A 20,195-nucleotide genomic window follows, 5' to 3' on the forward strand; every position below is an offset into this window, starting at 1 on the left:
AAGATTTTCTTCACAGAAAGGGTGATTAAGCATTGAAATGCCTGGACTGCCCAGGGAGGCGGTGGAGTCACCATCCCTGGAGGTGCTTAAGGAAAGACTGGACGTGGCCCTTAGTGCCGTGGTCTAGTTGACATGATGCTGTTCAGACTCCATGATCTCAGAGGTCTTTTCCAACCTAAATGATCCTATGATTCAAAGAGCAACAAGCGCAGATCCTCGCGCAGCGACCTGGCTTTAAGACAGGCCGCTGACAGAGTCGCATGCGGCCTCCACGAGGCAGCCGTGACCACCCTTCCCCTCACACCCCGGTCCGGGGGGACGAGCCCCGCCAGCCCCCGCTGCCTTCCCGCCCCCGGCGGGAAGGGATCCGCCCCTCCGCCCCGCTGCTGCTCGTCCCTCCGCCGCCGGGGGCGCTGCCGCGCGCCTGCCGCGCCTCCCGGGGGCGGTTCCCGCTCGGCTCCGCGCCCGGATCGCGATGGCGGCGGCGGTGGCGGGAGCCGGGGCCGGGGCAGCGGCGGGCGGGGGAGGCGGGGAGCGGAGCAGCACGCGGGACCGGCTCCTGGCGGCGCTGGAGGATCTCGAGCTCTTGGCCAGGTACCGCGCTCGGCCCCTCGTCGGCCCCGGGTCGCGGCGGGGCACCGGGGGCGGGGTGAGGGCTCCCGGCGCGGTCCGTGCGCGGAGCCGGCGGCGGGGGCGGCGGGCGGAGCGGCAGCCCCTGAGGTTGGGATGGGAGGAGCCCGGCGCGACTGGAGCGCCGGCCCGACCCGGCTCGGGTACGCGTTTTCCTGCTCTCGCCGTCCTGAGGCCGGCCCTGCGGGAGAGGGGCTGGTGCTGCGCCGGGGTTCGGCCCGGCCCTGCGCTTCCCGGCGCTCATCCCGCTGGGAAAGCAGCGGTTTGCAGAGAGAACGAGCAGCTTCCTTTTTCTCCCACTTGCCTTTCTCACTTGGTTGACACCTCTTGTTCCTGTGAAGTGCACACTCACACGCCGATTTTAGGCATTTTATTAGTCACTAAAAATATGCTTAAGTCAGAAATACGTAGATGGTGTTCTCGTCAGTGCCACATTCACTCCAAGTAGGCTGCAGAGCTTGTCTTCAGAGTGATAGAAATGCTCAGATACTTAATCGGGTCTTTAGTCCAGGCTGGTAATCCCCATCCGAGTTGTCGACCATGTCGTGGTGGCACAGCTGGCAGTGAAGCTCAGATAGTTCCTAATTGTTTTCCACGCCTCAGGGAGAACAGGAGTTCAGGAAAGCATTTTCAGAGGGAATAACATGTGCTATCCATGTGGCTCGCTCACTCAGTGATTACCACGAGTAGGATAAGCTATTGGTGCGTTGCTCTCCTTGTGTCTGGTTAAGTTTTGTCCTGTGTCACAGATTTTATTGTGACATAAGGGTTGCTGGAGAGCGTGTGTTTATGGAAAAATAAAAACAAACTTGTTCTTTATCTAAATTACTATTTTTTTTATGCTGGAACTAGCATTCTACCACAATGAAGCCAGAGCAATGCTCAGCAGAATTTAGTGAATCTTCCTGTTGATCAGCAAAGTGTTGCAGCACCCTGGGGCTAGGCCTTCCTCAGTCACAATACTGGTTTGGTGGTAGGGGCAAAAATTAAGCCACATGTCTAATCTGTAGCCTTTCTATAGTTTCTAATCTACATCTGTGCATTATCTGGCTGACACAGGGTAGAATTACAGCACTCCATGACATCATCTTTGACCTACTTAAAATGGATTTTATTTGCTGCTGCTCCATGTTGGTCAGGTAGAATAAAGCTTTAGTAACAGTGACAATTTTCTTTATTCTCTAATTGTTTAAAATCATAGTAGTGTTCAGGAGTGACCAAGAGACATACACCAAGATCACAGCTTTACTGGGGATTGTTTTTAGACATTTCTGGCCCCATTGCTATATTACTCACACACCCCACTAAGCTGCTTACACTGGACCAAGCAAAGAATCAGTACTTCCAAGGGCAGTGTCTCCAGATAGACAGTTACTCGTGCTTAGGGTTGAATTGCCATTCATAGCCTTAGAAGCCAAATGACTTTGCTGAATTTACAGAAAATGCCTTTTTGCATTGTGGTATCCAGAGGTTCTTGCTGGCTTTCAGAACACTGGCAGAGTGTCTGGATATCTGGAAGAGTGATCAAGAAGTCTGTTTGAGAAGCACTTCTAGCCTAGCACCAGAGTATTACCAGGGTTCTTTTATATTTTTTGTGTGCTTGATGCACAGCTAATATACCATTGTGGAAATACTTGTTGTAAAAGCAGTTCCATAACAGACTTTGTTGGTATTTGAAAGTGTAGACTTAATTGCTGTAAATTACAAGTATATTGGAGAAAAAATGGAGAAAAGTAGAGAAGTAAAACAGTGAAGACCCTCTTGCAACAAACAAAGCTAATAGAAGAAGGATGTAAGTGCACTCGATTATGCTGTTTATTCTCTCAGCTTCTGTTTATGTCTTTTATGGTTTAACAGGAATTTAGCAAATTTCTTGAGTTCAGATACACGAGGGCTTCATGAGCTCAGATAACAAAGAAAAGAATGTGCTTTCTTGGTTGAAAAGTCCCTGCCCACACTGTACTATAAAATATAAAATACTCAGGTCCATGAATACTTACGTAATGATACCAGTATTCTGATAATTTTGAGATGACTTGATGTGCAAATGCCTTAGAAAACTGTGCAAACAGAGTTCTCCTTTCAGGGAACTAATTGAAATTTTGGCAATTTCAAGAAACCAAAAGCTTCCACAACCAGGAGAAGAGAGCCAGGTAAGCTGCCTTTCTGAATAGTGTTTCTTTGGGTAAGCATAATGCTTTACTTCTAATTTTTGTTCTTTTGTTTGTCCTTACTTTCTCCCTTTGTCCTTGCCTATGTTCGAGTTAATGGTCATGATGGGGCTTTGGCCCTGCTACAAAGGCATTTTTGCTTCTCCTGTTGCTTATTCATTTTTATGTGCTTCATAGGCTGTTTCTGCAAACAGGAATAAATTTTGTTTCATTTTTCATTCAAACAAAAATACTCCTATGGATGCTGTTTGCTCTTCTTTGTAGCATGACTGAGGGTGTGTTACTCTAGCCAAATTAAAAGTTCTACAAAACTGTTGTTCAATAGATCCTGGAACTGCTGATTCAGAGAGATGGAGAGTTTCAAGAGCTAATGAAGTTGGCAGTTGATCAGGGAAAAATCCATCATGAAATGCAGCTTTTAGAAAAGGTAGTAGAAAAGCGGGATAATGATATTCAGCAGCTGCAGAAACAGCTTAAAGAAGCAGAGCACATACTGGTAAGTTCATAATGATGTGTTTGCTTTTGAGCATCTCGTAGAAAAGGTGGTTTTGGGCAAAGTGGTCTTATGTTAGTTTGAGAAGATTTAAATACTTAAAACTTCATAAGAGCTTAGTGGTTTGGGTTTTTTCTCAGTAGTCAAACACTGTTTAGTTATCATGGTATTAAGTTTTTTTTTTTAATAATGTTAATTTGCTTCTAAATCTACTTTATTTCTGTGTATTTTGAAAATGTTCACCAGAGTTTCTCTTTTAAAATGCAATTAAATGGAAGGGTTTATTCACAAAGCTGACTTTATGTAGATGTTTATAAATTAAAACTGTATTGAAGGTTTGGTTTGCCTTGTGGGTTTTTATTTTTTACAACTAGGCAACAGCTGTTTATCAAGCAAAGGAAAAACTGAAATCAATTGAAAAAGCACGAAAAGGTGAGTATCCATAATTGTACATACTACATAAATGCAATTCTAAAGAAAGTTGTTAGTGAGCTCAAATTGGGCATTTTTAAATTTCTTTTAATTTTACTATCACAGATTTCAGATGCTTTGTGTGTAAACAAATTTCCATTTCATTATGAAAGTGTATCCATTTTCTCAGAAAAAAGAGAGCATTGATATTTTTTTTGTGGCAAACATATTTTAAAACATATTTTAATATGAAAGTGTCTTAGCAGTCTTCTTGGACTGATAATAGTCTATCTGATTACCTAAGTGCTTTACCAAATGGCCTCAGGAGGTTTGCTAAGGAAAGGAAGAGAATGTTTGTGTGCATATGCACTGTATTTTGAAAGACTGACTAGCTGCTAATACTAGATTTTAATAGTAGCAATTCCTGCCATTCTGTGGCACTTACCATGCTGAACTTTTTAAATTTTTTTCGGTGGGGGGGCAGGGGGAAGGAAGAAGGCATCTTTAGGTTGTGTTGTTTTGCTTTTTTTCTACAGTGTCTTTTATAATGTTGTTATGTCTCTTTCATGTAGAAAATCAAGGAATTTAATAAAGTTCCTATTAATCTAATAAAGGCACATATTTGGAAGGACTCTTCTGGGTACAGTCTGTAATTACTAAATGAACAAAAAAAAACTTCTTTGCTACAGAAAATTCTATAATAAAGCAGGAGTTGAAGTTTCAGAATTTTTTTTTTGTGGTTGTCAAGTACACTTGTTTAAGAGATTGTGTTTTTCACAAGGTGGGAGAACCATTGATATTGAAGGTGTTTTGTACTTGTGTGTGTAAAATCAGTTCACTGCAAAGCTCATCTTTGGATAGTTTGAGAATCTTCTAAACAGTCATTGCATTTGAACCAGGCTCTTAATGTTTGGCAAAATCGCATTCCCAGTCTTTTAGATACTGGTGGCCAATATTCTGAAATAATTAAATGCACAATCTCTTGAGAATGAAGCAACATTTTTTTCCATTCTTCCAGGTGCCATTTCCTCTGAAGAAATAATTAAATATGCCCATAGGATCAGTGCTAGCAATGCTGTTTGTGCCCCTCTGACATGGGTACCAGGTAACTCTTGTGTTTATGACAGTAGATGTTTTAAAAATAATAAATCATGGTTAATATCTGGTCTTAAAATGTTTTTATACAGCAATAACCACCAGCGTTTATTAGAAAAACATTGTTTTCGGCTCTTACATCTAATATTTAATTCTAAATATTTAGTTTTATCTAAAATGGATATCCAGAATCCTGTGGACTTCACATAGATCTCGAAAAGGTTATGAAACTGTCTGCTTTCATTAACAGACTGGCCTCTATTCTCCTTTGTTTGCCTTTTTCCCCTGAATGTTTACCCTGATTATAAGTCAAAGCCAAGTATGCTAAAGGCTTTTCTATGTGTTTGGTTGTGTTCCCTCTTGCCCCTTACAATATTCTTTCAGAGAATGTTAGTAAACAGGGGAGCCAGAAGCAGAATTTCTACTATGACATGTTTCAATTTTGGGTGCTACCCTCTTTGTCCAAAATGAAAATGTGTTTGATCCAATTTCTGTCCTTGCTCTTTAGCTGTGAAATAGCAGGGTGAGCAAAGGTACCTTTTAAACATGATGGTTTTTTTTTTTTCCTGTTTGAGTTGCTTTGGGTTGTTTGGGGTTTTTTTAATATGCTTTTTCTGCCAAGTTTGAATGAACAAAGAAAGTCTTAAGTGAAAGACAGACTTGGATTTTAATAAAACAGGTGTGATGCTCATTGCTCATCCACGCAACCAGAGTATGAGGTTTTTTGGTCATTAAACTGGGCCCTGAAGCTAAAGCTAATGTCTGCAAGACATTTGGTAAATATTTCAAAGCATTCATTTTCTTTTTTTTTTTTTTCTTAAAGGGGACCCACGTAGGCCATATCCTACAGATCTGGAAATGAGAAGTGGTCTCTTGGGTCAGATGAACAACCCATCCACCAATGGAGTCAATGGACACTTACCAGGGGATGCACTTGCAGCAGGCAGACTGCCAGGTAAGTGAAATTCAGTTTTGTTTTGTTTTTCTTTACTGCTTAGAGATTCACAGCAGCTATACATTTCCCTTAACAAAGGCAAATCAGAGGTAAAGCAATGAAAATTGTGGTTAATATTGTTCCCTAGCAGTGAAGACCTAGTAAAGAAAGGTAAAATTGCATAATTTTTTTCATTTCTTGCTAAACTGCAGACACTACAGCTAAGTCAATATAAATGAAACTCAGTTACCTTCTTGTATTTTAAATAAATAATTAAGTGATTTCCAGACATATTAGAAAGAAGCACTTTGTGGGCAGCTTTTGCTTAGTGGTGATGACCAAGCATGGAATTGTGAAAGCTGTATTTGGAAGAAAGGTGGTTTATTGTCATTACCTACCTTTCTTTGAGTCTGTGCTTAGAAGTTTTGCATTTAAAAGACATGTCCGGGGACAACTGCTGAGATAGTACACTGAGTGTAGGAATCAAGTTTTAATCCCTTAATTGCTTTGTGAAATGGGCACTTCCATTGACTTCAGTGAGATTCATTCCTTCATGCAAAAATTGAATTTAGCAGTAAATTACAGTAATTGAATCAAGAGTTCAGTTGCTTTGTACCTGTGTAACATTGATCTACCACAGTTAGACTTAATGGTGGAAAAAGTCTTAGTTTGGCTTCATAGGAGATCTGTAACGTTTCTTACATATCTGTTAAGCCACTATTAGGCATTATGGAAAGCTTGCTTTCAAAAATCATGCTGAATTTGTTAAAAAACCCCTCTTGCGACTCCACTGCAGAAATAGTACATTTGGATTTTGTGTTTCTGATCATCTGTCTAACTCTGTTGTCACCTCTTAGGAAGTGACTTGAAATTCTGCATCATCTCGCTTTGTAAACTTCTGGGCTTGGATAAAATGGGTCAGTGAGCTGAATGGGAGTAGGACCCTGACATCTGTCCATAGCACCCCACCAGTGAAATGCTGGGGATTGGCCCACGTACCTTTTCTGTTCTTTTGGAATATGGTCAGAGGAGATGTTAAGGTTGTGACTTCCTAATGGAGTTTGAGCATTTATTTGTGTATGTTTTGGTAGAGCCTGTTCTGGCTGGCTTCTCTGCCTTAGAGGATGCAGACTTGATCCATTTACTTTTGAGTGCTGTCTCTATGAGAACTGAAAGGAATTTTCAGGAATTTTAGGAAGCTGGAAAATGTGGGATTTAAACTCCTCCAGTAAAATTCTTAAGTGAGTCTTGGGCTCCTCTGTCAGGTGAAACACTCACATAACTAGACTGTCAGGGTAAGAGGGAAACAGTGATTTACAAGAAAGCTGAAGCTGCCTGAGAATTTTGTGTAGGGATGCTGAATCTGTTGGTGTGTGGAGGCATGTCCTGAGAATGCTAATTATGGGATCTGGTCCTTTTGGAGACTCCTGCAGAGATGTCCAGTAACTGAGTCCTTAGTGAATGTGCAGACCAGTTTCTGGACTGCTTGGTAGCCTCCAAACCTTGAGACTGCTTAGCACACACACATTCAGCCTGGTTTAATAGCAGACTGGTTCTAGCATTGAAGCATGGCCATACAATGTAAAGCACTGACTTCCATTCTAGCTCGTTCAGATAAAGGCTTTTCAGGCATATTTGGATAAAGCCTTTTTCTCTGGATTTTTATGGTCTGCTTGAATTTTTTTTTAATCTAATATTTTAATCTGTTTTTGCATACTGACAGACTGTGATAGTTTTCATTACTCCCAGTAGTTGTGAGTGCTAAATCAGTTCAAACTGTGCTTTGAAGATGAAAAGCTCTGTATTGAGTTATCAAGAGCTCTGTATATGAGTTATCAAGAGCCACCTACATAAATGGGCCTCTCTGTAAGAGCAGACTTTTAGAATTATAGAATTGCTCCATCATGAGATTTTTCCAGCTGTTAATGGAGGGTTTAATCTGTCCAAAATTTAGAAAGGATTTCAAGATTTGTTTTGATTTTAAATTGAAGTTCTGGTTGAGCTCTCTTGTTGAATTTGTCAATATACAAAATGGAAAGTTTTCATGATTATGCCTCTTTTTTTTCTAGATGTTCTTGCTCCTCAGTATCCTTGGCAGTCAAGTGATATGTCAATGAACATGCTACCTCCTAATCATAGTAATGACTTCATGCTGGAGCCTCCAGGACACAATAAAGAGAATGAAGATGATGTAGAAGTTATGTCAACAGACTCCTCAAGCAGCAGCAGTGACTCAGACTAGGGGAACAGTATCCCTAGTAGACCTTTCCTGTGGTGAAGGTAGGTTAGATGCTGTTTGTCACAAACTGCAATATCCTTTTGTTACACCAGCAGCCCTGTGTAGGGAGAAGATAACAGCTGGCTCAGAAATAGGGTGACTAATTTAAAACCATGGACTATAGAATTGTTTTTTTCCTGTTAGATGTTCTGGGAGCTGGGAGAAATGTCTGGAAGCTGTCTGCTGGGGGAGAGAGGTCAGATTTTCAGTGATTGTGTAAATGTATGTTTGCAAGAGATGTGTAAATATATATTTATATATATGTATTTACTATACATTAGATTACATAAGTTCCTGGGAAAAAAATGTGTAAGGGGAATCCCCTTGTATGTTTGTTAGTAACTTTACTCTTTTGATGATAGCCTTTTCTATGCCACAGAAATTAAACATGAAGTTTGTAATGTATCTTTTTTTTACTGCCTAAATCTGTTCTTGATCATCTGTGTATCAAGAACAAAAATATGGCAATAAGGTGTAATAAAAGAGTTTGTAATTATTGTAATATATAATGAAAGATTTGTCATAAATAAACTCTGCTTTGATCTAACTTTAAATTTCGAAACCGGAATCTTAGATGAGTTGCCATGTAACTTCAGTACTCAGCACATTTTATCCCAGTATGTGGTTGAATTCTGATTGAGTTTCAGAAGTTTGTACTCCATTTTCCCCTATGCAAAATGCCCAATCAGCATTAGAAGTAGCTCAGGAGGAGTCAGAAGTGGAAAGCCTGTCCTTCCTTTTCAGATGAGCCCTTCCAAGTACACACAAAGCTGGGCTGACCCTGAAGCAGTGAGTGCCCACCCACAAGGCTGCCCCAAATACTTGGTTAAGTGTCCTGGGACCCTGGAGGTGACATGGGGGCATGCTGCAGGTTTAGCTCCTTTCAGATCAAAGGGCTTAAGGATTTTTTTGTTCTTGTCATCTTTAATTTTTTGAGTTCTTTGAACCTGCTAATTTGTTTACTTTTGCAATTACATTTCCTGCATTAGCTGCAATGTTATTTTGTCTTTCCAAAGGAACTTCCTTGGCTTTCCTTTCCTCGTTCTGTTTTGCTTAAGGAGTCATTTTATGACAGCTGCTTTTCTCTTATGTAACCCTCTGATAGAATTTCAAAATTCATGTGAACTGTTGCTCCTGGCAGTTACAGGTTTCTGTCCTGCAGCACAGCTTACTGCAGCACAGATCACAATTCTCTTCCCTTTTCCATTTTGTAGATTCCTCACAGGAAGTACCTGATGAATCAGGTAATTCCTCCTTTGCTCAAGTAATCTTCCAAACATTGCTGCCAGTAATGCTGCCACCTGTAACCAACCTGTGCAAATCCCATAAGGATGTAGAAAGGACTTCAGTCACATTCAATCACACAATATGGGCTAGTGGGGTTTTTTTCAGAGAAATGGGGAATTTGGTTTTGTCTCAGCTATTCCTTTTAGAAGTATTTTCAGAGTTATTAAACTTCCACCTCTTTCACAGCTTAAAGTTATTCATATGCATACATTCTGTAACTTTCATTCAGTATTATGTTTTCCTCTTGCGTGCTTATCTCCAATGTCTTTCCTGTTTAATTCACATTAATCCAAATACATGTGCCCTGTATCAGTCATTCTAGTTAACCTTGCCTACCCATTTTCTAGCTCACATTAGTTTTTGTCTTAAAACATGTGTGATCAGAATCATACACAATATTGCAAAATGGAGTTTCTTAATGCTTGGTATAATGGGATTGGTATTTTCTTTCTAAATGCCCCTCTCTTAACACACCACAGACACAGTTCACCAGCCTCTTTTATCTTCTAACTTACAAGGACATTCTTGAAACAGAATACAAAAATATACAATTAAAACTCATGGGAAGTGTAGTGTTACAATCTACCCAAAACTCCTCTATGGCTGTATCTATGTAATTCACCAACTGAAATATTGTGGAGGTGGGTGATTGTTTTCAGACATGACAGAACTGAAGCAATGACCACTTCTTTTTCTGGCTTGTTAGTTACTCTGTTACAGGATTAAATGGGACCAATGTATTACATCTAAGAAATAGGTAAGACAACAACTCTGCCCACTGTTCGCTTAGCATAAAATCAAACTCTGGATATTAGATGCATCCTAATCAGTTTCCTTGCATCAGTGCTCCAAACTATGCACAGTTCAGGAGTATGATTCTCAGTGCTAATTATAGGATGGCTAATTATAATGCCATCTTAGGTGAATTCTGTCGGTTACAAGCAGTTTAGTAAACCATGATATGGTAACTGAGTGTTCTGTTATTCAGTGGCTTAGATGTGTACATAATAGATTTTTCTATTTAGCAAAAATACCAAAAATCAAAGTAAAGACTTAGTTGAAAGGACTGAGTCTTGGCAGCTAAAATCGACTGAGAACCACATTTTCTGCAGGGGTGGGAAATACAAATTTGTGATAGCTACAAACAAAGTTATTTAAGTTGGGGATTGCTGACAGTTGGTTGCAGTAATGCACTGTAGTCTTTTAATCGATCCATTTTGAAAAGATACAGAAATGCTGACATATGGAGATAGTGTTTGTGTCCTCATTTCAGTGTCTACTTGTGTATTTACAAGAAATAGAATGTATATAACCATTAACAAAATATTCCAAGAAAGTATTTATTGAATGACAGACCATTTTACAGTGGTCCCTGTTCTCTCATCAGGACCTAGATGTTTTCTAAACTTTAAAATTGTACTGAATAAGTTAATTTTTTAAAATTCATTATTCTTTGTGACAGATGGGCAGGACATCTGTTAACTCTTCCTACAGCTTCTTTGTTGACAGCTGAATGGAATAATTTTCAGTGTACATAAGGTTGCTTGCAGGAAGCAAATCTCTACTTCTGAATACAAAAATAAGCTTTTTACAAAGGTACAGTAGCAAAGGAATTTTTGGTGAAATTTCCCATTTCAAAATTGCTGTGTAACATTACTTCTTTCTTCACTTCAGAGAACGTGTCTGTCCTAAGGGAAGTTGCACATAATTAATACTTCAAACTCTAAGCAGGAGGATTGCCAGGGGCAGTAGCATCCTTATGCTTCATCACTCTGTTTCTCAGCAAGAAGAGCCGTCTCCATTTTAAAAAAACTATGTACCAAGTAAGGAATCAGCCTCAAGCTGATTTCTTTTAAGAATTGAGAAGTCAATTCATAATTTCAGGCAATTTTAATCTCAGTATTGTGCCTTTATTTTATTCCAAAGAAATTAAAGATATCTTACAACATTTTTGTACAATGAGTATATCTAAAGGAAATAGACAAGAGATGTGCTATAAAAGAACACTGACAAGAGAAAAATGAGCCAATTAGTGATTTATTTAAAAGTTATATCCTACAATTGCTGATATCTTAGTGACCACAGCTGGACAGTGACAACTAATCAAAATTAGTTACAGATTCTAAAAAAAAATTAAAATATGAACTCCTTGGTTTTGTGTGTACTGTAATTTCATTCACTAACAACTCAGCCATTTAATCAAACTGAAAATTCACTATTTTACCAAATCTCAGTAGCCAGCCATACAGAATTACACTCATCTGTGCTGTTTAATACTGACAACTTTTTTTAGCCACAACGTATGATTTTTGCCATGGAGCTACACCTGTAAATGAGATTTGTGTCAGCCTAGCAGAGTAAGCACCTCTCCATTCCAAGAGTTCAGTAACAAATTCAGATCAATTGCAGAGATCTGAGACATTGCTGCAGATAAATTCAATATAACTGAGGCTCTAAACAGAACTCTGTTATGAAAGCAACTGGCAAGAAGGGTCAGGGAATTTTCATTCCCTGCAATAAGTCATGACAATTTTTTCACATTTATGATACTCCTTTGATTTTCAAGTATATACTGCTGTCTGCAGGGAAAAAAAGGCATTGTCTATTAAATGTAACTTTTGTTCATGACAGTAGCTTCATAACTGAAGCTGAGAGACAAGCCTAAGTTTTAAAATTGGTCCAATAATTACAGGAAAGCAGGTTTAAATGAGTAAGTTTTGCTGTAACTGCTTTTAAGTGAGTAAGCTTCCCTGGCTAGTGCTGATTTCCAAATGTTCATCAATATAAAGATTAACTAGATAAAACACAGAGTTTTCTGTAAAAGCAAACGTTAATTGTTAACTACTAAACCTAGAAATGGGTCTGGAATGAGAGACAACTGTCATGTGAAACATGGGAAAAACACTGAAACAGTTGGTATGTTCTTTGGGAAAGATAATATTTTCACATAGGCAGGGTGAGCACTTCATGTCTTTTTTTCTTCTACACCAAAAAAGCGGGTCTGTCCTTTAGTTTGTTACATAACATACAATTTGTTTTTACTCTAATTGGTGACTTCCCGTGTACCCCTTTAGATGATCGAGCTCTTCTGTAAAGGGATTGTAACCTTGCTCTCTTAAACAGCGTAAGGCCCAGAACAGTTGATCTGCTGGAGGAAATTCATCCCATTTGACCCATTCCCAGCCTGTAGGAGGAAAACAAAAAAAAAGGGAAGAAAAACCTGAGTACAGAGTTAAGACACGACCCAAGGAAACAACATGAAGCTGTGGCAGCGAAGGTTTAGGCTGGATGTTAGGAAAAGGTGGTGGGGCACTGGAATAGCCTCCATAGTGCAGCCTGATAGAGCTCAAGACTTGGACAACCTTCTCAGGCACACAGTGGGATTGCTGGCGTTGCCCTGTGCAGGGCCAGGAATGGGATTTAATGGTGCTTGGGGGTCCCTTCCAAATCAGGATATTCTTTGTTTCTGTGATACAACAATTCTTCCTCTGCAAGCCTAGATGGATCATATAGAAACTACCAATACAAAGCCAGGTTCTCTGATGCATACAGAGTCATTTTGCCTGAGCAGCTTTTTTGTTTCCCAGAGAAGCTGTGGAAGTCCCATCCCTGGGAGTACAGAAGGCCAGGCGGGATGGAGCTCGGAGGCACCTGATCTAGTGGGAGGTGTCCGTGCCCGCGGCACGGCGCTTGGAACTAGACGATTACTCACCCTCGTTCTTGTCGGGCTCCTGGTTGCGCGGCTCGGCGCCTGGCTCGGCCTCGCCCTTCATGAGCACGGTGACATAGTGGTAGCGCTGGGACGCGCACACCGCGTTCACGGCCGACGCGAACCGAACGCGGTGCAGCCGCAGCGCCGCCTCCTCCAGCGTCTCCCGCGCCGCGCACTCCGCCAGGCTCTCCCTGCGGGCGGGCAAGGCAAGGCAAGGGAAGGCAGGGCCGCCTCAGGGCACGGCGGAGCAAGGGAAGGGCAGGGCGAGAAGGGAGGGCGCGGGGCTCCTACCCGAACTCCAGATGCCCTCCGGGGAGCTGGTAGGTGCCGGCGCCCAGCGCGCCTTTCCGCTTGCCCAGCAGCACGCAGTCGGGGTGCGCGGCGCTGGTGACCACCACCCCCACGCCCACCCCGGGCCGCCGGGGCTGAGCCGCCTCCTCGCCCATGGCAAGCCCCGGGGGCTCGGCGAGGCTCTGTCCCGCCGGGGGCAGGCTGGGGCGGATCCGGCAATCGGGGTCTGGGATCCCGGGTTTTGGGGTGCCCTTGGCCGGGGGGTGTGTCCGTAGCTCGCGAGAGGCGCGTGGTGGTGACGTGGCTGGTGGCGAGGTCCCGAGGCACGCTCGAGAGGGTGAGGTGCCCTGTCCTGCTCTTCGCCTGGGCTTCGTCGCCTCTGAACGCGCACGGACTTGTGAGGTCACCGCCAACAGAAAAGGCCTTTGTGCAAATGAGGGGCAGCTGAAAACAAGCAAGATGCGACTCGGTTTTTGAAGGTCAGGGAGCCAGTCGGTCTCCGACTGCAGATTTGTTCAGAATTTAAAAAGTGGCCCTTCTTTGGTTAGCCCACTGCTTCTGGGCTGTGAAGATTCTGACTCTGAAGTGTCACGCTGGAATTATTTAAAAAGGAAGCTACGAACTTAGCTGAGCAGAGCTCCACAGGCAGAATAATAGTTCCTGATTGATAAAAAAGAAATAAAAGTTTCTGTTGGCAAATATTTACATTCATTCTCACATTTTTATAAATTACAGAGATATGTAGAATACAAGATACAAGCTTTCATTTTCTTTATAAAAAACTGTAAAGTTCATCAGATTTTCCCCTTCCTCAGCCTATTGATCACAACAAAGAAAGAAGGTTTTTATTTGTAGACCTTTCAAATTGGTTTTGGGTTTTTGTTTGCTTGGTTTTGGGGATTTTTTGGTAAGGTTTTAAAATACCTAAGTACAGATGTTTTTATTTACATATGAAAGTCAGAGGGCCAAACTGGCTGAAACTTAATCACATTTTTTGGGATCAGTTTTCTGGGGCTTAACTGCCCGAAGTGGCTCAATACAGCATGAGATGTGTCCCAGCGTTGGCATGAAGGGCATGTCAGGATCAAATGACTGGGTGTGCTAGCAGCAAGGCTGCCCTTTGGCAGTATTTGGCCGTGCTGCTTAACTGTGATGTCAGCCCATACCCTGAATTACTGACATTGGTAAATAACAGCAATAATAACAGTAATACATAATCTTGGGCAAATTGCCAAGCTAACAAGACCTTCTGTAAACCAAGCTCATTCATTTGTATCTGTCTCCCTAGTACAGCTGAGTATCCTAAGTATCCTAATCCATGAGGATATCCATTAGGAGTATCCTAATCTCCAGATAAAACACCAGACATATAAGTTATATCACTTCTGTATTTACATTTTAAGACGATGATCTTACAAAAGCCATATCAAAGATTCCTCCTCACCCATGAAGCTCATTTTGGTCCAATACATCAAAACACCACAAAGTTTTTTACCTGAACAATGAAAACATTCTACTTTCTATGTACACCATTTTCCTGTACCTTTTACCAAACAGCATTTAGTAATGAGTCTTGAGGGTGAACCATTGTCATTCTGCTGATTTATTTTTAAATGCAAAAAAAAAAAAAGTCCATATGGTCATTATGCTTGTTTACTATATTAGCTGGATACCATTCAATGAAAATATCATATGAAGATTATTATGTAGAGTATAAAAAGTATATTTTTATAAACAATATATTTTTATTTGTCAGTACACTAAGATTTTCCCTTCCTCTCTACCATCCTCTTGATCACAACAAAGATGTGAAGTATTATCCTTTTACAAAACTTTAAAGTGGCTAATTTTTTGTTAAGGTTTTGAAATCTCATTGTATACAGATGCTCAGATTAGTTTCATTTTTTTCACTTTACATTTGTGATCATTAATATAAAGAATACTGTATGAAAATAAGCATTTTGTTGACTGAATCTGTTCTAATTGATCTCATTCTAGGATTTATTTAGGGCATACCTATGCAGCCAGGAATTGCAGAACATGAAGTAAATCTAGGCTGGTTTTTTGAATCTAATGGTGAAAAGACATCCACTGAAGAAAAATATGGGAATAAACCAAGAATGAGAAAGTAGCAAAATCCTCTGCCACAGTAGTATGTTGAAAAACTTGCAAGATTATGATTTATATATATTTGTAAACTAGATTATTAATATTTCACCTGAGAAAGTACTTCTGTGAGCTAAAACAGGGTAGTTAAACCAGCATGTGTCCAGCAGCTACTGGAAAAAAGGTAGATATTTTTCAGGCCCAATCCCTCATTCCTTCTGCTAACTCTTTTATTTATTGAAGTGTTATTGAATGAACTGTATGTCTGAGCTGATCTGGATTTTAAAAACCCTTTTTTTTCATTAATCTGTTTTCTAGCATGCTGTGGGTGGCACAGGGAGGGGACAGGACAGAGTTTGATCAGATTGAACACAGCACAAAGCCAAACCTGACTCAGCAAACTGGGAGAGAAATTATGCTTTTAGTAGGATGTGATCCCTGATGCAATTTACAGCTCAGGTACATAAGTGAGGGAGGCAGTGAGTCAGAGCAGCTGGGAACAAGAATGGTGGGACTAACCCTGTTAGAGACAGGCCAGATTTATGTCAGATGAAAATGACTACACAGCTGTTCCCTAAGAAGAGCACACACAGGGACAGCAGGTTAGAAGAGCACACAGCGTACAACAGCTTATTGAAAAGCAGCTACACAAGCAGAAAACATCCATCTTTCTGAGAATTTCATCCCCTGGCTGTGGAATTTTCTATAAAGTTGCATTTTCTTAGCCAAAGTATGAATTGGAAGATGGAAGGATTATATTTAAATATTTCACATTGAAAAGCTGGCATTCAGAAGCTGGGTGGAATGTGACAGCAGTGCATGACACCAAAGTCCTGCCAGCAACCTGGCTTAAACTTGAACTTGAGAGATTTTTCTTCTCTTGCATTCAAGCAGTTGATTGTTGTCCTGAAACCTGATACTGAAAATGTAACATTGTTAACTGTTTCCTCACTTTTATTTTAGAAGAATTATTTCTATGACACCACATGTTTCCATGAAATGGCTGTCTTTTACCATAAATCATTGCTTGCTGTAATATTATGGCTTCATAAGCATTATTAGTGGAAATTAGGCAAAGTGTGATACATAGTTTTTATGTTGAAATGTAAATAACCTCTAATCATATTTACATAAGGAGAGAATAATGGTGTGTGTAAGAGCAATAGGACAAATTAGAGCTGTACTACAGGTGTGCTGTCTTCATTGCTTGTTAATTATTTATTTGCTGTGTACAGACGGGACTGAGTCATTGGAATGAGTGAAGGTGCTGAGACAATTCTGTTTTATTTGTAGCTTTGTCATTAACACTTCAAGCAACCTTGGGCAACCCATAGGCGGGTGAAGGTGGATTGTGCTTCAGCTTCGATAAAACTTCTGTGTGTACTCAATCCCAGGGGACTCTGAATCAGAAGAATATAAAGTGTCTATTCCTTATCCATCTAGAATAGTACCTGGAGGTCCAGAATGGATGTCTGGAATGCAGTAGGCAAGAAATCATGACAGGGTTTTTGACTACTATTCTACAGCCATCTGTGGCTCGGTGACTTCTCAAAGCAAAGGTGGCTTCTGCGTATTTACTAACCCTCTTCTTGTTTCTCCTTTTTAACCTACCAAGACTCCTCTTGAGCCCATGTAAATGTTCATCATTTGCAGCATCTGTGGCAAGGTGCTCCACAACTTATCTATGTGAAAGATCATTTTTTGCACCCAAATCCTTTTGCTTTCATTGAACCTTTCACCTACCAGCCTTCACTGGCTGGGAAGAAATGGTAGATTAGTGATTAATGTTCATACTGTATTCTGTAGAAAACTGCATCTATCTAGACCTTAGAGTGCACCCACCAAATGCCTGTTTGCTGGGACAGATGTCAGAATCCTTGCAGGAGATACACCAGAGCACCTTCAGGGAAGGACCCTGAACTGACTTTTCTGTATGACTGGGAGAAGAGATGGAATAACCTGTTAATATTGCAAATGGGTGCAGTGAATAGTTTTATGTTGTTAGCTATGCCTGAGGGTCCCCTTAGCAACCTGCAGTTTGTCCAGAGAGAAAGAACCATGAGGGTACTCCTGCAGACAAGTGATGCAGAGAGAATTCACCATGTGTAAGATGTGCAATGTAAGGCAGTGTAGACACCACTGAAGGATTATTCTCACTCTGCTTCAAAGTCAGTTTTTTTGCTCTGACCATGGCTGATTCATCAGCTAAATCTGTTTACTCATCTACCATACCAAGTGGGCTCTTCCCTTCTGTCTTCAACTAAAAGTGTTCTGGAAAGCTCAGGGTGTTTTTCTCCACAGGTACTGGGATGCTTTTTAAGCCTCTGATAAATTTTGTCTTGGAAATTTCCTACCATCTGAACTCATGGCCTTGGCAGGGGCTTTCACTTTCTGACTCTGATGTTCTTGGCAAGACCCTCTCTCCTGATGTTTTTCAACTACAAAGTATCAACCAGTGGAGCTTACAAGGTCTGGGAAATAAATCAGATTGTACCATTGTCACTGCGTGGATGTAATAAATTTATAATAAAGCAAATTCATGTCTATTCATAATGCCTGAGCCTTCCTGGATGCTATATTTGGCCTCAAACAGGATGCTTTATTTGCCCTGCTTGTCCATTAAAAGTTCTTGGCTCCTTCTATCTCATTTGTAATGTACCTTTACCCTGCTTCTTTATAGTTTTAAATATAGCTTTTCAGAGAGGGCCTTGATCCTGTGTTAAAAATCTTACTCTGATTTCAGCAAGAAATCTCATAATTTTAAACTTTGAATAGGATGGAATCTATTTCTGGAGATTTAGCAAAACCTCTGGATATCTGCTGGAATCCTACAGTGCATTCCTTGTGCAGTTTCTTCAGTTGTAGGTCAGATATTGAATGAGGCTGAGCCCATACAAACCCGAGTTTATATAGGACTCACTAAGAATTTGTCTGGTTGTAGCCAAGAGTGTTATCTTTTCTTGTGTGTCTAACAAAATGAAGAAGAGGTGAATGGGTCATTTCCAAGAACTATTGCTTTTAAGATTTTGAGTTGGGCTTACAACCAACTTGTGCTGACAGTGAGAGCCAGGTGGTGGCACTGGTGATCAGACAGAAATCCAGGCATGTTTACAGTCCACCTCAGTTGGACAAGTTTCCACAGCCAAGAGGGAACCAGACAATATAAAACATTCAGATAACTAAAGTTCTCCATTAAGCTGTGTATCAGACTCTAGATAGCGGCAGCAGCTGCCTTAGTCCTTCAGTATTGTCAGCCATGTGACATTTCTTCTTTCGATGTATAAGGTAAAAACTGTCTTCATTTTGAAACTGGAAGGATAAGTCAATCCTAGTGAGAAGAAGATACAGTAGTAGTTGTAATCTGAATGTCTTACAGTCATTTGCTAAGGCAAGAATTAATTATAAGCCCAGAGACAGTTATCCAATTTCCTTCCAATAGCAAGCAACTGAGTCAGGATATAAGTCTGGTTTCCTGACCTGCAGCAGTACTTAGGTCTGAAGAGTAGCTTTGGGCTTTTAAGGTTAAGGTTTTGCCAAGATCCATTACATTCTCTTGTTGCAAATCCTTTCCAGGGTGGAGGTCATTTTGGGGAGTCTCCTGGAGTTAGGACTTTGTTCGTATGTGGAAATGGCATCCATGTACTGTCCTGTGCAGTACGGAACTGCAGCAGGTCCTGTGACTAGTGAAGAGTCACTGTGTGTACAGAGGGCAGAAAGAGCACAGAGTTCAAGTGCTTTTTCTTCCCTTCCCCTTGGCCGGAAGAAATATTTTATCAGCTGTGGTGGGAAATCTTGGATAGTCTACCAAAATTTTGCAGCCGATTACAGGTTCAGTGACGCATACTCCTACGTTGTGTGTCTGCACACAGAGGAGCAGAGCTAAGCACTCTGCAGAGCTCACTGCAGTGCTAACAGGTCACAGTAACACCAGGTCAGCGGAGGACCAGGAGCAAAATAACTGAAGCAGAATGACTCCATCTTTTGCAACACTCGCCCAAGGAGAAGTTATGATAATGCATTTTCAGTTTCATAACAAAAAGAGGCAATTCATCCAGTTATTTATTGGGTATTTCAAGTTACAAAACTCAAGTAGAATCCCAGCTCTGACATAGCTTTCTTTCACATCAGATTTTGCTTTGACGTTCATAATGTATGGAAGTAACTGTATTTTTCCTTAATACTGGTAGAGGACATTCTTGTTCCAATTTCCCAGGCCAATGCTAATTTCCTAATTACCATTTAGTTTTGAAGGAAAAATCTTTTCCTTCTGGTGAATCACAAGGTCTGGTCACTAGTTTCTGCAGGGACACCTGTCCCCTGCTTCAGTTCCTTAGTGACCTGAGTCAAGGCCACCGAAGTACAAGTACAGACGCTGAATTGCAGAGGGGGAGGCGCAGTGTGGAGCTGTGTGAGGCAGAAATGGAGGTGGTGGCATGGGGAAGGGGCTGCAAAATATCTAGAAATACTAGTCCTCAGTTCAGTCATAGAACCACTGAATGGTTTGAGTTGGAAAGGACCTTAAAGATTATCTAATTCCAACCCACCTGCCATGGGCAGGGACACCTTCCACTAGACCAGGTTGCTCAAAGCCCCATCCAGCCTGGCCTGGAACACTGCCAGGGATGGGGCATGCACAGCTTCTCTGAAAATCCTGTTCCACTGCCTCCCACCCTCACAACAGAGAATTTTTTCCTTACGTCTAATCTAAACCTGCCCTGTTTCACTTTAAAACCATTGCCCCTTGTCTCAAGCAAGAATGGTTGTGTTTACGTTGCTGCACGGAAATA

At 41.1% G+C, this 20,195-nt stretch overlaps 2 protein-coding genes across 2 annotated transcripts; one reads left to right on the top strand and one right to left on the bottom strand.

Annotated features, from left to right (window-relative positions):
* The first annotated feature begins 451 nt into the window (after positions 1-451).
* On the top strand, positions 452-8,559 carry MED4 (mediator complex subunit 4). Its single transcript, XM_068182168.1, has 7 exons — positions 452-594; positions 2,717-2,783; positions 3,127-3,297; positions 3,669-3,726; positions 4,724-4,810; positions 5,624-5,755; positions 7,804-8,559. Exons 1-7 carry the CDS (start codon positions 476-478, stop codon positions 7,974-7,976), a joined length of 807 nt encoding a protein of 268 aa, XP_068038269.1. The 5' UTR covers positions 452-475; the 3' UTR covers positions 7,977-8,559.
* A 3,337-nt stretch (positions 8,560-11,896) lies between these two features.
* Positions 11,897-13,568, bottom strand: NUDT15 (nudix hydrolase 15). Its single transcript, XM_068182169.1, has 3 exons — positions 13,303-13,568; positions 13,012-13,202; positions 11,897-12,483 (listed from the first exon to the last, which is right to left on the bottom strand). The coding sequence occupies exons 1-3, from the start codon at positions 13,455-13,457 to the stop codon at positions 12,338-12,340; spliced, it is 492 nt and encodes a 163-aa protein (XP_068038270.1). The 5' UTR covers positions 13,458-13,568; the 3' UTR covers positions 11,897-12,337.
* Between the last annotated feature and the right edge of the window lie 6,627 nt (positions 13,569-20,195).

The sequence above is a fragment of the Anomalospiza imberbis genome, chromosome 2 (genome assembly GCF_031753505.1).
Source record: "Anomalospiza imberbis isolate Cuckoo-Finch-1a 21T00152 chromosome 2, ASM3175350v1, whole genome shotgun sequence".
NCBI lineage: Eukaryota > Metazoa > Chordata > Aves > Passeriformes > Viduidae > Anomalospiza > Anomalospiza imberbis.